At 32.9% G+C, this 17,543-nt stretch overlaps 1 protein-coding gene and 1 long non-coding RNA gene across 3 annotated transcripts; one reads left to right on the top strand and one right to left on the bottom strand.

The window, feature by feature from the left end:
• The first annotated feature begins 468 nt into the window (after positions 1-468).
• Positions 469-5,481, top strand: LOC140055505 (fibroblast growth factor receptor-like). Its single transcript, XM_072100847.1, has 11 exons — positions 469-472; positions 999-1,243; positions 1,404-1,485; positions 1,665-1,754; positions 1,970-2,164; positions 2,548-2,733; positions 3,177-3,352; positions 3,549-3,638; positions 3,745-3,959; positions 4,098-4,235; positions 4,918-5,481. Exons 1-11 carry the CDS (start codon positions 469-471, stop codon positions 5,168-5,170), a joined length of 1,674 nt encoding a protein of 557 aa, XP_071956948.1. The 3' UTR covers positions 5,171-5,481.
• A 6,831-nt stretch (positions 5,482-12,312) lies between these two features.
• On the bottom strand, positions 12,313-15,764 carry LOC140054446 (uncharacterized). Of its 2 annotated transcripts, none has more exons than XR_011846519.1 (3): positions 15,469-15,503; positions 14,780-14,921; positions 12,313-12,808 (listed from the first exon to the last, which is right to left on the bottom strand). It is a non-coding gene; the product is annotated as an uncharacterized lncRNA (long non-coding RNA). The 2 variants fall into 2 exon arrangements; XR_011846518.1 differs by having other exon boundaries at positions 12,318-12,808; positions 15,457-15,764.
• Positions 15,765-17,543: the final 1,779 nt, after the last annotated feature.

Consider the following 17,543-nt stretch of genomic DNA (forward strand, 5'->3'; position numbering starts at 1 on the left):
AAGGTTTATAACCAGCAATCGGTAATGAAAAAAAGTTTCAACTCATGACTTGTCTGCTCAATCGACTAAAACATGCATATAATATGTTTAAGGTTGAAGAAGGTGTTTATAAATGGGAAGATGGAAGTTCCAAATCTTACAGTAACTGGCTTCAAGGAGAACCAAACAATTTAGGTATGTTTTCTGTTATTGATTGATCAAGTGGCCGAGCGGTTAAGTAAGGTTTTGTATGATGTGTCATTCATACGTGTACACAATCAGCCCAGTCTTAGGAAATATTGATAAGATTGTATCTGTAAACTTTTTTCCTAAAAGTTAAGTTATTGTTATATTTGGCTTAAGAATTTTATTGTTTAAACAGGATGTAACCGAAATTGTTTGGACGCAAATTGCGTTGTCGTGGAAAGAACTAAAGGATACTGGGTAGATGAAAAATGTTCAAGAAAGCATCTTTTTCTATGTGAACGTATGGGTGAGTTTTATAACGTATAGAAATGTTATTTGCAGGCCGATCTTGCGCTTTGGAACGAAATGTAGATGAAGCAGACGGAGATTGTATGCGAAATATTTATCGGCGCATGCGTACACTACAAGTTCATTATACACCGTTTTTGTTTTATTATCGGAACGGTATTTGGTCGAGATTTTGTTATATTTACACTACATTAAGTAGTAATTAGACGAATTTCTGCACTGCCAAATAGGTACTTTTTAGTCCACAATGATTTATATTTATAATGCTCTATCCAAACTTTATAGAGAATGTTGAGTCAAGATTATATTAAGTATAAACAAACGTTTTGTGTTAATTTTACCAGGGTAAGAAACCTTTAGTCTGAATTAATTTTAAAGTATGCCTTTATTGGTATTATGCTAATGAACCACATATATTATGCACATGCTGAAATTGCAACTGACTATGATACATAACATAGGCATCATGGATAGAATACAAATTTGCATTTCATAGATATTATTTTTATTTATTATTGTGATAGAGTTACAAATCAACAAATCTAAAAATGTTCCTCCTGCTCCTCCGTGTCCACCTATGTGGAGAAAATACAACGGTTCCTGCTTTTTGCTGTCAAGAACACAATTATCATGGCAAGGGGCAAGACAGTATTGCAACAAGCGAAATGCATCTTTAGCCACTATCGGTAATTCTGATGAACAAGATTGGCTGGCAGAAATATTGAAGTTAAAGGAAAATGACAACTACTGGACAGCAATTAATGATATTGTAAGTATGTATTTTTTGAATTAGTTTCCTCTCCTTTGAACCACTAAATGAAATATAAATATTACAACCAACTGGACATCCAGTTCAGACGTAAGTTTTGACTTTCGGATAATTTTATTTATTGCATTATTTAGTTACGTATTTACGTTACATTTTAAAGGAAGAAGAAGGGGTATATAGAGGGACAGATGGTATTTCTGCTGAATACCTAAAGTGGGACATTGATCAACCGAATAATAAGGGTAAATACAATATCGTAATTCGTACCATAGATCAGTGAAAGCAATTGATGGTGCTTTTTTCAGAATTGTTTATGTACAGTGTTCTGCATTCTAAAAAATGATTATTATTTTGTGCGTAGTGATTTCAAAATCTCTAATTATTCTGAATAGTTCAACACAAACTATATTTATGATTTTAGGAGATTGTATAACATTTACACCCATGGTAGGAGGAGTAATGCACGACAGAGATTGTGCTAAAATTCAACCATGGCTCTGTGAACAGTCAGGTATAATATTTATTATATTATGTTGCTATATAAGCGTGTATATAGAATAGATATAGCTTTTTTTCATTATTATGTTAAGAAGGGAAGAGTTAAGAACAACTTCATTCCCAGGAAGATGATGTTATTTTTGTGCTTGTGTTTCGGTGAAAACATTTGAAATGTGTCTTTAGACCAATATTGACAATCAATAAGTATATAAATTAATTACATTTCAGTGTTGTATACGCGTATAAACGATGATGCAACATATATATCAACATCGAAGAACACTGCTGTGATAGTTGCTTCTACTTGTTCTGCTGTACTAGTATTAGTAGTGATTTTCGCTGTCTTAATTGTCCTGCGACGACGACGCAGGCGATCAGTGTTAAAGTCACTACCTTACAAAAGTAATGTTCGTCCAGCGTCACGTAAGTTTTTTTTTTTGCAAATCACATGAGAAAAAATGATGTGATGACATCAAAGACGACAGTGATATAAATAAAGATAAGGACAGTGATGACATGACGAGAAGACAATAGACGGCTGTCAGTGATAACAACAAAATGTACAGTGATGCTAACAAGGACAACAATTGTGACAATAAAGATGACGATAAAGAAAAAAATGATAACAGAGCCAAAAATGATAAAATTAAGTGACGACCGTGATGACACAAAGAAGATAGTGTTTTCAAAGACGTGAACGAGGCAACAAACGACTGACAGTTATGAAAACAAAGACATCCAAGAAAATATGTTGATGTTTTATATAATGCTGATGGTAACTGAATACATTTTTTTGTTAAATACAGACGACTATTTACCTCAACCAATTGTGGAACCAGCTGAAGAATTTAAGAATATGGAAATTCCACGAAATAGAATTACAACAAAGGACAGAATCGGAGGTGGTCAATTTGGCAAAGTTTTGCTGGGACATGTTGCTGGTATAGACGGCAGTGGCGAGACTATTAAAGTAGCAATTAAATGTTTACGAGGTAACTATGTCATATTGTCATTAAGTCATTTTATTTAAATACTATTAACGCGTACGCTAATTTTTTTGTAAACATGGCAAGAAGAGTGTCTAGAGCGAAATGCCACAATGGTAAAAATGTTTTTTTATTGTTCACACAAAATAAAAATGCATACCAATCCATTGAAAAGTTTACAAAAGTATAATGTGAGAAAATAGAAGCAGAATCTTATGCACTGTTGCACCATTGACATTTAAAAAAGTCGAAGACTTGTAGGCTATTAAGTAATAATACTTTTAGTGCTATTAGTGATATTCCACGAAACATTTTTTTGGAAATTTCTGAAATTCTTCATTCCAGTTTTTTCCAGTAATCTAACGTCTATACCGTCCCCGTCACCAGTATAAGACCGTACTTTCAGTGTTTAATAATATGTATTACTAATAATACCATTTGTGTTGTAGATCACACATCGAATAAAGAGGACTTTTTGGACGAAATTAGGTTGTTAATCGAACTAGGAAAGCATAAAAACATCATATCTTTGGTGGGATGTGTTACAATAAGTCAGCCAAACATGGCACTGTTTGAGTTCATGCAGTATGGAGACCTACTACAATTTCTGCGCAAAGCTCGTCAGGTTAGAAAGCACGAAGTGTTCGATGTAGGCATATGGTCAAGGATTAACGATATTAAATCAACTACTGTCCTATCAGTTAGATGGTAATTCCTCTTACACAAGAGCTATTTTGTGAACCAGTAACACCAGTTAGTTTAGTTGTTACCGGTAGGTTTTAAAATGTATATTGAGTAAAACGGCTATTATTGTTCTACAGGTCAAAGAGGGCGGTGAAGCCGATGACCCCATATATGCTGTTTCACTTCTCGACCAATTGAACATTGCAAGACAGATAGCAAATGGAATGGTAAGTTAATTTGACGAAAAATGATATTTTCTCTAGCTAGCACTCTATTTTCTCTATCGAAATTGTCTGCTAACATACAAGCTTTCTTCATTTATTACTCCTGCAGGATTTTGTATCTTCCCTGAAATATTACCATGGTGATTTGGCAGCGAGGAATGTTCTCGTTGGTGAAAACTTGAACGTAAAGATTTGTGATTTTGGCTTAGCCGCTGATATATACCAAAAAGGATACGATCGTATGGCACCAGAGCAAAAACGACCGTTCAAGTGGTCTAGCCTAGAGACTTTGATAGAGGGTATATGCACCATTAAAAGTGACGTGTAAGGATGTATTCTTTTTTGTTTGGTAATACTTTAGTTGGATAATGATTTGATAGAACTATCAACTTGGTTCTGTTTTTCTAATAGATGTATCATTTATAACTACAATAATTTGGCTATCATTTTGTTCTATATCAGGTGGTCATATGGGGTTGTTCTTTACGAAGTGTTTACACTTGGAGCTGTTCCTTACCCTCACATTAATGCGAATACACTTCTTGAGCAATTAAAGGCGGGAACTCGACTCGCACAACCTAAGGATTGTCCGGATGATGTGTAAGTTAATCTTTCATTTTGTTAAATTAAAGACGATTAGGAAGTGAACTAAATGGCATTCTTTGCTGTATACTTTTACGAAAGCCGTTTAAGATTGTGCAAATATTTATATTATATGTTCTTTCCCAGGTTGAACCATTATTATATATAAATATTATTATTATAAAATAAGGTATAAACGGAAGAATTTTACCCCCTAAAGAAAAACGATAAGAAATGCATTTTGAACGTTGGCCTGTTGCGTTAGAGCTGCTTAACATCCCATTAAACTTTTATCGTAGTTAATTGTTTATAAATGAAATATTAGTACAGTATCTTATTTCTGTAGTATTACTTTTAATATGTGTGAAATATTTTTTCAAGTCAACTACTTTCTAAGTTGAAATTAAATTTAACTTGAAACAATTGTCTCAATAAAGTTTTTTTTTTCAATAATGTTCCTCGTTAACAATAAGTAGCCAATTATTTGAATACAAACAATATAGAAATAAAAAATTACATATATCAGCATACAGTATTACAATGGAAATCATGTGGTAATTTAAATAATGGTGTACAAACATGAGTTTAATTAAAAGTTAAGATATACAGCCACTTTTTTGCCTATCCCCTTTTGTACAGCTCAGACATTGATTATCAAATATATAGGCCTATGTGTTACATTTTCTTAAATTCAATTCAGATACTCATTGATGTCGCTATGCTGGCTGGAGAATTCCACTAAACGACCATACTTTGATGAAATTTCAAACAATTTAAGCCATCTACTAGAAACACATCATCAACCTGAAGGATATTTAGACTTCAATGCAACTGAATGTGAACTAAACAATGAACATAATTCAAGCATATCGATGACGTCATTTTCAGACAAGACGAACACATCTATACGTTATGTTAATGATAAAATTAAAGCAAAATTTGTAAAGAATTAAATTTAATGGCGTACATTATATTATAATAAGTCTTTTAAATCATACTTTGGAAAAAGCAGTTAAATGAAATGTGTCAATTTTTGTCTATAGAAATGTATATCTTGTTTTAACTATGTATTGAAAGAAATTTATTCTTTCATCTCAATACATACTTAGCTTAATTTTGCGTGAGAAGTAGAAGACACCGTTCTACACCAACACAATTTAGTTTGCAAACTCAACATTTGCCAGTGTAGAACAGTTGTATCACACAATGAAATTGGCGATTACCTGCGAAGCCATGGAATCATTAACGTAAAATAGAGTAAACAAAAATGTTCTAAGTGCAATAAGAAATTTAAATTTAAATTTAATTTTATCTTATTTAATATTAGTAATTATATAACAATATTTAGAAATAACATTTAGATACACTAGCTCTAGTATATCTATTTACAATTGTATATTTACCTATTTTAAAAATTTTTAATTATATGATCAATTTTCATAAGTATTTACTGTAAATAATGTCGGTTTGACTAATTGCTATGTATATTTTTAATTTGCATAATACAATATTATATCAAATAAACAACGTGTTATTGTATAATGAAATTTGTGAGGGATATAATATAAAATAAATAAACAAAACGCCCAGTGATTGAAATTCTTGGCAAAATGAGCAATACATTTTTCACCTCGTACTAAAGATAAGAAGTCGAGATTTTATTATTATTATTATTATTTACAATTCCTGAAATCCAATAGGCTCTCTAAGTATAACGGCAAAAAAAAAAATAAAACTAGGATGATAAAAAAAATATGAAAACGCTTTTGTGCAAACAAAGCAAGTACGATACTTAAATTGTATTTTACCAAGTAGTAATAATATATGTTGATATAAAGTAATAATATAATGAATGATTACAATGCGTTTCCGAATTCCAATGACCTACTTCAATAGATTATAAAACAATCATGTGAATTTAAGCCCTTGTATTAACCTTAGAAAATCTTTAATACAATAACACATCTATGATTATAATATTTACGAAGGTGACTACCATCCGGCATTTAGTATTCTACAATTTGTTTAACGGTCTACTGTACGTGTTGAGGGCTCGAAGATAGTTTATGTTGAAGGATTTTAGTATGCGTGGCATTGTGATTATGGTAATAGTTTCACTAGTGTTTGAGAATGTGGTAACTTCAGAAGAAAAAAGAAGTAAGTAAAAATTTGGTAATTAATCCGAATAAAAATTTTACAAAATAATAGTAGACTACTCATCTCAATAAATACTATAACCACGATTGTGTATTTTTTAGTAAAAGTAGGAACAAATATACTTTCGGAAGGTTTACGTAAAAAGTGTCACGTCACGACTAAATTACTAAAAGAGCATTTTAATGAATTGTTTTCCATTTTCAGTTTATAACGACCATGTATCCATGTGTTACGTAATATCATGGGCACAGTATAGAGCTGGAATCGGAGCTTTTACTGTGGATAACATCGATCCAACGCTTTGCACACACGTGATCTACGCCTTTGCAACTATTGACGATGACATGCACTTAGCAGCCTTGGAATGGAACGACTTGTCCAAAACATGGTTAGTCGGAAACTATGAGAGACTACATCAGCTTAAAAACATAAATCCGGATCTACAAATAATACTTAGTGTCGGTGGATTTTCATTCGGAACTGAACCATTTACAATGATGACGTCTAATGTAGAGGTGCGAGCTGAGTTTATCCGACATGCAGTGACTTTTCTGAGGGCCAACACATTTGATGGATTACAGATTGATTGGCAGTATCCTACTTTTGGTACTAGTCCACCGGAAGATCGCCAAAGATACACATTTCTGCTTCAGGCATGTTAGAGTCACATCTCATCTATGACTCTAAACACAGAGTTTCACATTTTTACTCTAGTTGTGTATCACATTCTTAAAGAGTATTAACAAAGTATAATCTGATTCAAAACATAATTACCGTACTTCCACAATCCAACCTACACCAACGTTGGTGCAAATTGGTTTTTAGGATATTGTAGGTTGGTTTTGTGGATGTTGCTTATAGGCCTATTGTTAATTTTCTGTTGTAATTGTTTCTCTTCTTGTTCTTTTTTTGTATATGATTTTTATATGGTTGTACTATCCGAAATAAAGAAATGAATGAATAGATTATACAAAAAATACCAATGCTTTTCATATCACTGGGTTCTCATGTCAACTATATCAGATCTATCCGTCGGACACCGAAAATGGTCATACTGTATGTCACTTCCTATCCCGTCAAAAAAGTAAACAGTTTTCATTGTGTTTGTCTAGTTTGTAAAGTGTTTTTATTTGTAATTTCAGGAACTTAAAGAAGCATTTCGTGAAGAGTCTGAACAACTAGAAAGAAAGCAGCTTATTCTTATTGCGGCAGTTGCTGGAGACAAGTACTATGAAAAGGCATATGAGATTGATAAAGTTTCAAGGTAAACAGAGTAGAGCTTTAAATCGCATTTTCCATAACTTCTTATAAGGAGTTGCTGAACAATTTACTGTGTGGTCTTGTGTCTAAATCATTGCTACTGTTCAAGATATGAATAATTATAAAATCTTATGCTAATATTTTGCAATACATGTAAATCAATTATAAATCAAGTAATGTTATGCGGGATACCTTTGGTAATCATAGAAAAACTCATTTTGCATAGGATTTTCAATCAATAGCTTAGTCGATGGTGACATCTTACTATCAAAATAAAATTATTGATAATTCGTATTTCCAGGGCTGTAGACTATTTAACCGTACGTGCGTTTTACCTATATGATCCAGACGAACGAATAACTATACTTCACACACCACTTTATTCTAATCCGGGAGATTTGGACCACCATGAATCTACGGTATTTATTTTATTCGTTCGTTCGTTTGTTCAATCTAATATTTCAGAATATCTGGTCTGTGGAAAATAACTTAATTACGTGTAAATTAGAAAATAAACTTTACTGACTGATTATGATGATGAATATAATAGGTAAAAATGTTGTACCAATATATATACCTTAAGAATAAAATCATTTGCTTAAGCTATTTTATTCTTTATAATTATTATTTAAAGGAATCCGTAGTTGGATTGTGGACGAATGGAGGAGCAAGTTACTCTAAAATTGTTGTTAGTGTATCAACATTTGCCGTAACGTTTACTCTATTGGACTCAACCGAATCCTACATCGGTGCGCCAACAATTGGTGATGGCAAACCTGGACCATACGTCAACCAACCTGGGTTATTGGCGTATTATGAGGTATTTTGGACATTGATTGTAAAAATGTGTTTATTTTTTAAAGCCATTGTTCACGCTTTCATAATATATCATGAAATGTACCTCTGTTTAGACCTCTGCAAACTTTAAACGTATTATAATGTTTACAACTGCTCACACTATGCAAAAAGGAAAAGGAAGAAGAAAAAGAAGTCATGGTTGTTTACGTTTGAAATATCTACAATAAATAACAATCAGCTCAGCAGTCATCAACGTCAGACATGATACCAGAAGAGGAAGAAGAAGGCCTAGTAAAAACATAAATGTCTATAAGATGTTGTAAAGATATTCTAACATAGACTTCACCTCTTTATCTCTAGGCATGTCCATTTGTCAACAACTACGACATTTATTTTGATGAAGAACAGGTTGCATTTTATGCAGTTTTGGAAGATCAATGGATATCATTTGATCACTTTAGAAGTATCGAATTAAAGGTAAAAATTGTTCAAAATGAATTACAACATTGTTTATGTTCACTTGATTATTGTGGTACCGTGCGGTATTATCTTATAGGGAAAGTAGTACAGTAATACATATCACTGTAGTTGACAACTTTCAACCGGGCACTAATAATAAATAAAACACGTTCTCGGATGCCTTAAACATGTACTCATTATTATTGCTCTTTTTTAAGATGGATTGGGTGAAACAAAATGGATTTGCTGGTGTTGCTATCTGGTCGATGCCTATGGATGATTTTAATGGCACGGCTTGTCTTGAAGGAAGAAATCCTCTGCTGAATGCTATAGTTGATAACTTGAGGACAGGTAAGACTTTCAACTTTGTTCACCACTGTGTCATCTTAACTATCTAAAGAAAACAACGTTTTAGGGCTCCTTTAAGCTGTCAACTGTCTATTCTTGAACCAACCACAGATGAGGAGATCGAGAAATTGATCAAGGCATCCCCGATAAAGTCTTGTGAGCTAGATTCTATTCCAACTTGGCTTTTAAGGGATTGCGCTCCTGTAATAGTTCCAGTGCTAATGAAATTAGTTAATCTTTCACTTATCACATCCACAGTACCACAGAATTTAAAGAAAGCACATGTACGGCCTTTGCTGAAGAAGACTGGCCTCAACCCAGAAGTTCTTAAAAATTATAGACCGGTTTCAAATTTATCCTTTGTTTCGAAGCTTATTGAGCGTGTTGTTGCAGTTAGACTCTCTAAGCATATGTCAAATCACAACCTCCATGAAACTTACCAATCAGCATACAAAGCTAACCACAGTGTTGAGACAGCGCCTCTACGTGTTCAGAATGACGTTTTGACATCAATAGATAATCAAGAACTTGTTATTCTAGTTTTACTAGACTTATCGGCTGTTTTTGACACAGTAGATCACTCACTGCTTCTTCATAGATTGTCACATGATATTGGGGTAAGAGATCAAGCATTGTCTTGGTTCACATCATATCTAAGGAACAGAACCCAGGCCGTCTGCATTGGTGATGTTTCATCAGATGACCTTCCTCTATTATGTGGCGTCCCACAAGGTTCGGTGCTTGGACCACAGCTGTTTTCCATCTATGTTGCACCAGTTGCTGAAATAATACGAAGACACGGATTATGTCATCATTTCTATGCAGATGATATACAAATCTACGTTTCTGTCAAGCCTTGCCAGACCAAGTTTCTGTCCGCCGTAAAACGGTTAGAAACATGCACTGCTGAGATTAGAAAATGGATGGGCTCCAACTTCCTCAAGCTAAATGATAAAAAGACCGAGGTGATCCTATTTGGTTCTGTTCAGCAGAGAAAAAAGATCCGGTTTGATGGCCTACATATTGGTGGCGTACTAGTCAATCCATCATCAGAAGTTCGTAACCTTGGTGTACAACTTGATTGTAAAATGACCATGGAATCACATATCAACAAAATCTGCCGATCTGCTATTTTCCATTTATGTAACATCGCCAAGATCAGACGTTACATGAACTTGCTTGGTGATGTGTGCCAAGAAGTATGATCACGTCACACCATTGTTCAAAGAGTTAAATTGGCTACCCATGGAGTCACGTATTCAATTTAAGATCCTGCTGCTGGTGTTCCGATGCCTAAATAGTTGCGCTCCAAAATATCTCTCAGAATTGTTGACAGTCAAGAAGGGAAAGCTAAGATCTAGTCATCAGGTGCTACTGGACATTTCAAGGAGCAAACATAGTTGGGGAGATCGGACTTTCAGTGTTGCTGGACCTAGGCTCTGGAACCACCTACCCTTGAACATTAAACACACATCATTATTGAGTCACTTTAAGTCACTACTCAAAACTCACCTTTTCTGATTTTTTTTTACAGCGCCATGAGCAATGAATGTTGGAATGGCGCTATATAAATTGAACGATTGATTGATTGATTGTGTAATTTCTTTTTTTTTTTGTAACAAGCGGATCTTGACAATTTACATCAAATCACAGGTTACATTTTTATTGAATATCATTGCAAGAGTAGAGAAGCCAGCTGAGGTGGGGAAGTAGGAGGCCATGCCCACTTCCCTTTACCCACATCGTCGAAGAATGTGACCTCTTCATCAAGGAAGACTTGACACTTGTGTTCATTGTTTATTCGACACAATCTTCAAGCCACTTTTGCTCCTTTTTTAACCGTAGGGCAAAACTCGCAAATTGAGTAACATTGGCTAATTCAACACATAAATGAATTCCCGTGTCTTACATAAAAGATAGCTAACATTTTTTTAAATTATTTTTGATAATCAGATTCTGAATAATAAATGTTCTGTATTTTAGGTTCATTGGCATTAGTAAACGGTTTTTCTAGCCGAGAAGGACTTCTTACAATGTGGCAAAATGGAACATGGAGATATATCTGTGATGATCACTGGACTCAAGACGATGCAAATATTGCATGTAGGCAACTTGGATATCAAGGATCAATTCCTCTTAATGAAGTCCCAATCTTTGAACGGTTAGAAGGCCTGTATTACCCTGTAATTGTTGGTAAAATAAACTGCGAACCCAGTGGGCAAAAATTGGTTGAATTAACGTTAATTCAACGTTATCTGCAAACGTTGAAATAACGTTGAAAAAGTGGTTGAAAATGAAAGTTTGCCTCAACGTAAATGTCAACGTTGAATCAACATAGAAATTATCAACGTTGAAACAACGTTAAAATAAGTAACGTTGAAATAACGTTGAAAAAATGGTTGAAAATGAAAGTTTGCCTCAACGTAAATGTCAACGTTGAATCAACATAGAAATTATCAACGTTGAAACAACGTTAAAATAGGTAACGTTGAAATAACGTTGAAAAAATGGTTGAAAATGAAAGTTTGCCTCAACGTAAATGTCAACGTTGAATCAACATAGAAATTATCAACGTTGAAACAACGTTAAAATAGGTAACGTTGAAATAACGTTGAAAAAATGGTTGAAAATGAAAGTTTGCCTCAACGTAAATGTCAACGTTGAATCAACATAGAAATTATCAACGTTGAAACAACGTTAAAATAGGTAACGTTGAAATAACGTTGAAAAAATGGTTGAAAATGAAAGTTTGCCTCAACGTAAATGTCAACGTTGAATCAACATAGAAATTATCAACGTTGAAACAACGTTAAAATAAGTAACGTTGAAATAACGTTAAAAAAAAATGGTTGAAAATGAAAGTTTGCCTCAACAAAAATGTCAACGTTGATTCAACATAGATTATCAACGTTGAAACAATGTAAAAATGTCTACGTTGAAATTATCAATGTTGATTCAATGTTGAAATTATTAACGTTGAAACAACGTAAATATTAAGTTGAAATGAAAATTTGCATCAATGTAAATTTAAACATAGATTTAACGTTGAAATTTGATTTGTTGAATTACTATATCCAATTTGAATCAACGGTTTTAAAGTAGTTAGTAGTAAAGTTACTGTTACGTCGCAGAATCCATCAATAGAGACATTTTATAAATACTGTATATCTTACTCTTTAATTTCTATAAAAACATAAAATAACATTTAATCAGGTGTTATCAAATCATCAGGCAAAATCCAAACAACAATCAAATAATGTACAGTACATCCTCACTGACAGTTCTCAGGTACCAGTGTTAAGTATAAAAAATATACTAATAACCAGTTTGTAATATGTTTGCCAACTAACATGATTGAATAACTATAAATATTGGCTGATTACAGTAAAACACAATAAATACAACACACGTCACAGGTGCCTTGTGCTAATGTTGCAGAAGTCCAAATGATGGCAATAACACAATACTGTAATTGCATTGTTCCGATTAGTCAATAAACAGTTGCCTCGATTCCTGTGTTGACATTGTCCTATGCTTTCCAAAAGTGTGGCAATATTATTTTTCCAAACCTGAAACAAATTCAATCAAGTTACTGTAGTTTTAAACAAAAATAATACAGTAAAAAATTAATTGTTGAAAGATTTATTGTCCCCAAAAAACATGAACAATGAAGATTAATACAATCATACTTTGAATACCTTGCCATTTTGCAATTTTAACAATTTAGATATTCACTTGCCGTAGAAAATAAACAAAAACAATAAAGATTTCACTTAACAAAAATACAAAATAAACAGTACATTTAACCAAAAACCAATTGTTTGTTTAAATTGTCCCCCTTTTAAGGTACAAATGCATTTTTAAAAATCTAATTTTTGGTCAAACTGAACAACTCTATAGTGACGGCATATTCAACAAAACATTTAAAAAAAAATTGTTCAGTTCAATTATATCTTTAACACATTGTTCAAAAATCATACTGTACATAAACAAAAATTCAATTCAGAACATCATTTCACACTTACACGTAAAATATGCAATCAATTCAATTTATGTAAATAATATTGCAACACTGTATTAATATTTACGCCATGGTTAGGATTCCGGCACCGAAACTCAACTGCCCAGCGTTAGGGAATCCGACACACTATTGCGCATGCCCAGAGCAAGGTAATCGGCGACTCTATTTTTGTCTACAACAGACCAAAGCGTGGTTCCCACTAGCGACGCAACACAAGGACGTAACGCAACGCAAGTAAATTGACCAATCACAAGCGATGGCTTATTCGCTTGTGATTGCTAACTGTCTATAACTTCGCTTGTCATTGGTTAAAACGCTTGCGTTGCGTTTACGTCCTTGCGTTACGTTCTAGTGGGAACCAAGCTTTACAGCGATGGATCATTTTAATAGCTGCGCCACGGCGAACTAGCCGGCCTACATGCCTACTAATACTAGTAGGCCTACAAGCTAGATGTGACCATTGGGCCTATTTATTTCGTAATTAAATTTGCTGCTTCATTCATATATAAACTTTATATATTTATGAATTATAATTGCATGACTAGTTTTAATTTTTATGATTTTTCAAGTACAAAATAAAAGATTTCATATAACGCATTTATACTGTACATAACATCATTTGATTTGAAGTTGATTTGTTGACAGCAGCCGCCGTGCGGATGTGAAAAAAAAAAACAGAACTGTTCGGGAGAAGTCGGTGTCGCAACGCTACGCTATTCATTTTCGTACATTTCTTGAAATACGCAAGCTGATTCTTATCGATATCATAATAATTATTTTAACGCGTGGCGTAATTAATTCATGTATGGCCTAGGCCAAGTTTCATCCATCGCTCTCTTCCCCGCGCGACGACTAACTAGGCCACAGCAAAGATATCTTTGGCTACACAGTACATCCCTAGTTAACACTCCGACTCTCGGGTAATGTGGTGCGCGGTCTGTGGCACTATTGCAAGCTATAACAAAGAACTTATAACACAAGAATCTCCTGTTCGTCCGAAGCGCGTAACAATTTCGAAAGGCATTGTGGGATAGAATAGAGCTATGGGTGGCGCCATATTGGGATCCATGGAGTAGGGCGCCCGCATCAAATTAGAAAGTCAAAATCATAGAGGGGATCTGCTAATGCTCTAGGGGGGATAGAGTAATTGACTGAGGAGTAGGGCGCCTGCATCAAATTAGAAAGTCAAAATCATAGAGGGGATCTGGTCTGCTAATACTCTAGAGGGGTAGAGTAATTGACTTCCTAGTTTGGAGGGGGCGCTGCTCCATGCTGTGAAATGGCGTCGCCCAGTTTGACCTTTTAACCCTGTACTTCCGATACTGTGTTTTGAATGCAAATTGAAGAACAGGAGATTCTTGTGTTATAAGTTCTTTGGCTATAATTACTTCGCTCTGGGCATGCGCAATAGCGTGTCGGATTCCCTAACGATGGGAAGTTGAGTTGCGGTGCCGGAATCCTAATCACGGCGTAATATTTATTCAATTCAATATTAAAGTTAAGAACTATAAATACCAACCTTTTGTATATAAAAATATTGATCATCCATTAGATTTTTCTCGTTTGATTCACATAGAAAAGATTATAGGCCTACATGTACTTCATTATTTTGTACTCTAGCTAGGCATAGGCCTAAGGGCCTTATTAGCTAGGCCTACAATCTGAAATAAAGAAAGCGAGTAAGTTTAACAAATAGCCGTCCTAGGCTAGCAGCATGTGTTTTAGCAGCTACTGTAGACAGCCTAGCAGAAAGCTAGCTAGGCCAACTAATTATATATTATAATGTTATATTTATGTATACTTTTGGATAAATAAAGAAAGTATTGAACTAAAAGGCATAATAGTACATACCATTTTATAACCATAATAAGTACAGTACTGTAGTTATCCTTGGCAAGGCAAATGTTTGCCCTTGACATGCATAATACCATAGAGATATTATAGTAATATCTCTATGATAATACTAAATGCTTCCACTAGGCCTAGTGAGTGAATTCAGTTCATCAGTTTGGCAGCCTGCCTAGCCTATTAGCCTAGCCTACCACACCAAGCTAATAATAGCCTAGGCCTAGCTAGCTATGCATGTGTGGCCTACTAGACTAGAGGCTAGCTATTGACAATATTGATAAGGGTAAAATAGTCGAGCTCAAAGCTTATAAATTAGTAGATTACAAATAAAAAAGATTGTTTTCCTACCTCAAAACATACTTATTTGACAATTTCAATGATGAGCCTTTTTTTTCTACACACCACTGTAATAACTGTAGGCCTAGCCTACGTCGAAGTAACTGAAATTACTGACACCAGTTTCAAAATTTTATCAAAACGAAACTAACCAATGACAAGCTCGTATCTTATGAAATTTGATCTTGCAAAGGATCATTCAATTTTCAACACAACTTCTAGAACATTTTTGTATTATACAGAGACAATAATATTTGCCAATCTAAAATTCCTAAATAACCAATAATCATTTGTTTTACAATAAAGGATGATAAAATAAACCGCCAACTGAAATCTAATGTTAATTTAACGTTGAAACATCAATGGCAACGCACTTAAACACATATTATTTAATATTAAACGTTAAAAACATGTCATTTAATTAAGTATTAAATAGAATTTATCTTTAATTTAACGTTTAATATTAACATTGAAAAACAAAAATAATAATTGTTTGAAAAAACAACATAATTTCAAGAGTTTTTCAACGTTGAAAACATGTCATTTGAAAATGACAACTGGATTTCAACGTTAAAATAACATTGGAATAACATTGAAAAACAAAAATAATAACTGTTTGAAAAAAAATACTAGTTAGAAATACAATGTTATTTCAACGTTGGATCAACATTGATAAATTAACGTAAATTACTAGTTAGAAATACAATGTTATTTCAACGTTGGATCAACATTAATAAATTAACGTAAATTACTAGTTAGAAAGACAATGTTATTTCAACGTTGGATCAACATTGATAAATTAACGTAAATTTCTAGTTAAAAATACAATGTTATTGCAACGTTGGATCAACATTGATAAATTAACGTAAATTACTAGTTAAAAATACAATGTTATTTCAACGTTGGATCAACATTGATAAATTAACGTAAATTTCTAGTTAAAAATACTATGTGATTTTAACGTTGGATCAACATTGATAAATTAACGTAAGTTTCTAGTTAAAAATACTATGTGATTTTAACGTTGGATCAACATTTATAAATTAACGTAAATTACTAGTTAGAAAGACAATGTTATTTCAACGTTTGATCAACAATGATAAATTAACTTAAATTACTAGTTAAAAAGACAATGTTATTTCAACGTTGGATTAACATTAATAAATTAACGTAAATTTCTAGTTAAAAATACAATGTTATTTCAACGTTGGATCAACATTAATAAATTAACGTAAATTTCTAGTTAAAAATACATTGTTATTTCAACGTTGGATCAACATTGATAAATTAACGTAAATTACTAGTTAAAAATACAATGTGATTTCAACGTTGGATCAACATTGATAAATTAACGTAAATTACTAGTTAAAAATACAATGTTATTTCAACGTTGGATCAACATTGATAAATTAACGTAAATTTCGAGTTAAAAATACAATGTGATTTTAACGTTGGATCAACATTGATAAATTAAGGTAAATTACTAGTTAGAAAGACAATGTTATTTCAACGTTGGATCAACATTGATAAATTAACGTAAATTACTAGTTAGAAAGACAATGTTATTTCAACGTTGGATCAACATTGATAAATTAACTTAAATTACTAGTTAGAAAGACAATGTTAATTCAACGTTGGATCAACATTGATAATAAAACGAAAACTTCTAGTTAGAAATACAATGTTATTTCAACGTTGGATCAACATTGATAAATTAACGTAAATTTCTAGTTAGAAAGACAATGTTATTTCAACGTTAAATCAACATTGATAAATTAACGTAAATTACTAGTTAGAAAGACAATGTTATTTCAACGTTGGATCAACATTGATAATAAAACGTAAATTTCTAGTTAGAAATACAATGTTATTTCAACGTTGGATCAACATTGATAAATTAACGTAAATTTCTAGTTAAAAATACAATGTTATTTCAACGTTGGATCAACATTGACAAATTAACGTAAATTACTAGTTAGAAAGACAATGTTATTTCAACGTTAAATCAACATTGATAAATTAACGTAAATTACTAGTTAGAAGGACAATGTTATTTTAACGTTGGATCAACATTGATAAATTAACGTAAATTTCTAGTT

This window comes from Antedon mediterranea, chromosome 7 (genome assembly GCF_964355755.1).
Source record: "Antedon mediterranea chromosome 7, ecAntMedi1.1, whole genome shotgun sequence".
NCBI classification, from domain to species: Eukaryota; Metazoa; Echinodermata; class Crinoidea; order Comatulida; family Antedonidae; genus Antedon; species Antedon mediterranea.

What these genes read in the sequence shown, in the direction of transcription:
- LOC140055505 (XM_072100847.1), top strand. An exon ending in GGACAGCAATTAATGATATT is followed by an intron (nt 1,244 to 1,403) that starts GTAAGTATGTAT and finishes TACATTTTAAAG; the next exon opens with GAAGAAGAAGGGGTATATAG. An exon ending in TGATCAACCGAATAATAAGG is followed by an intron (nt 1,486 to 1,664) that starts GTAAATACAATA and finishes TTATGATTTTAG; the next exon opens with GAGATTGTATAACATTTACA.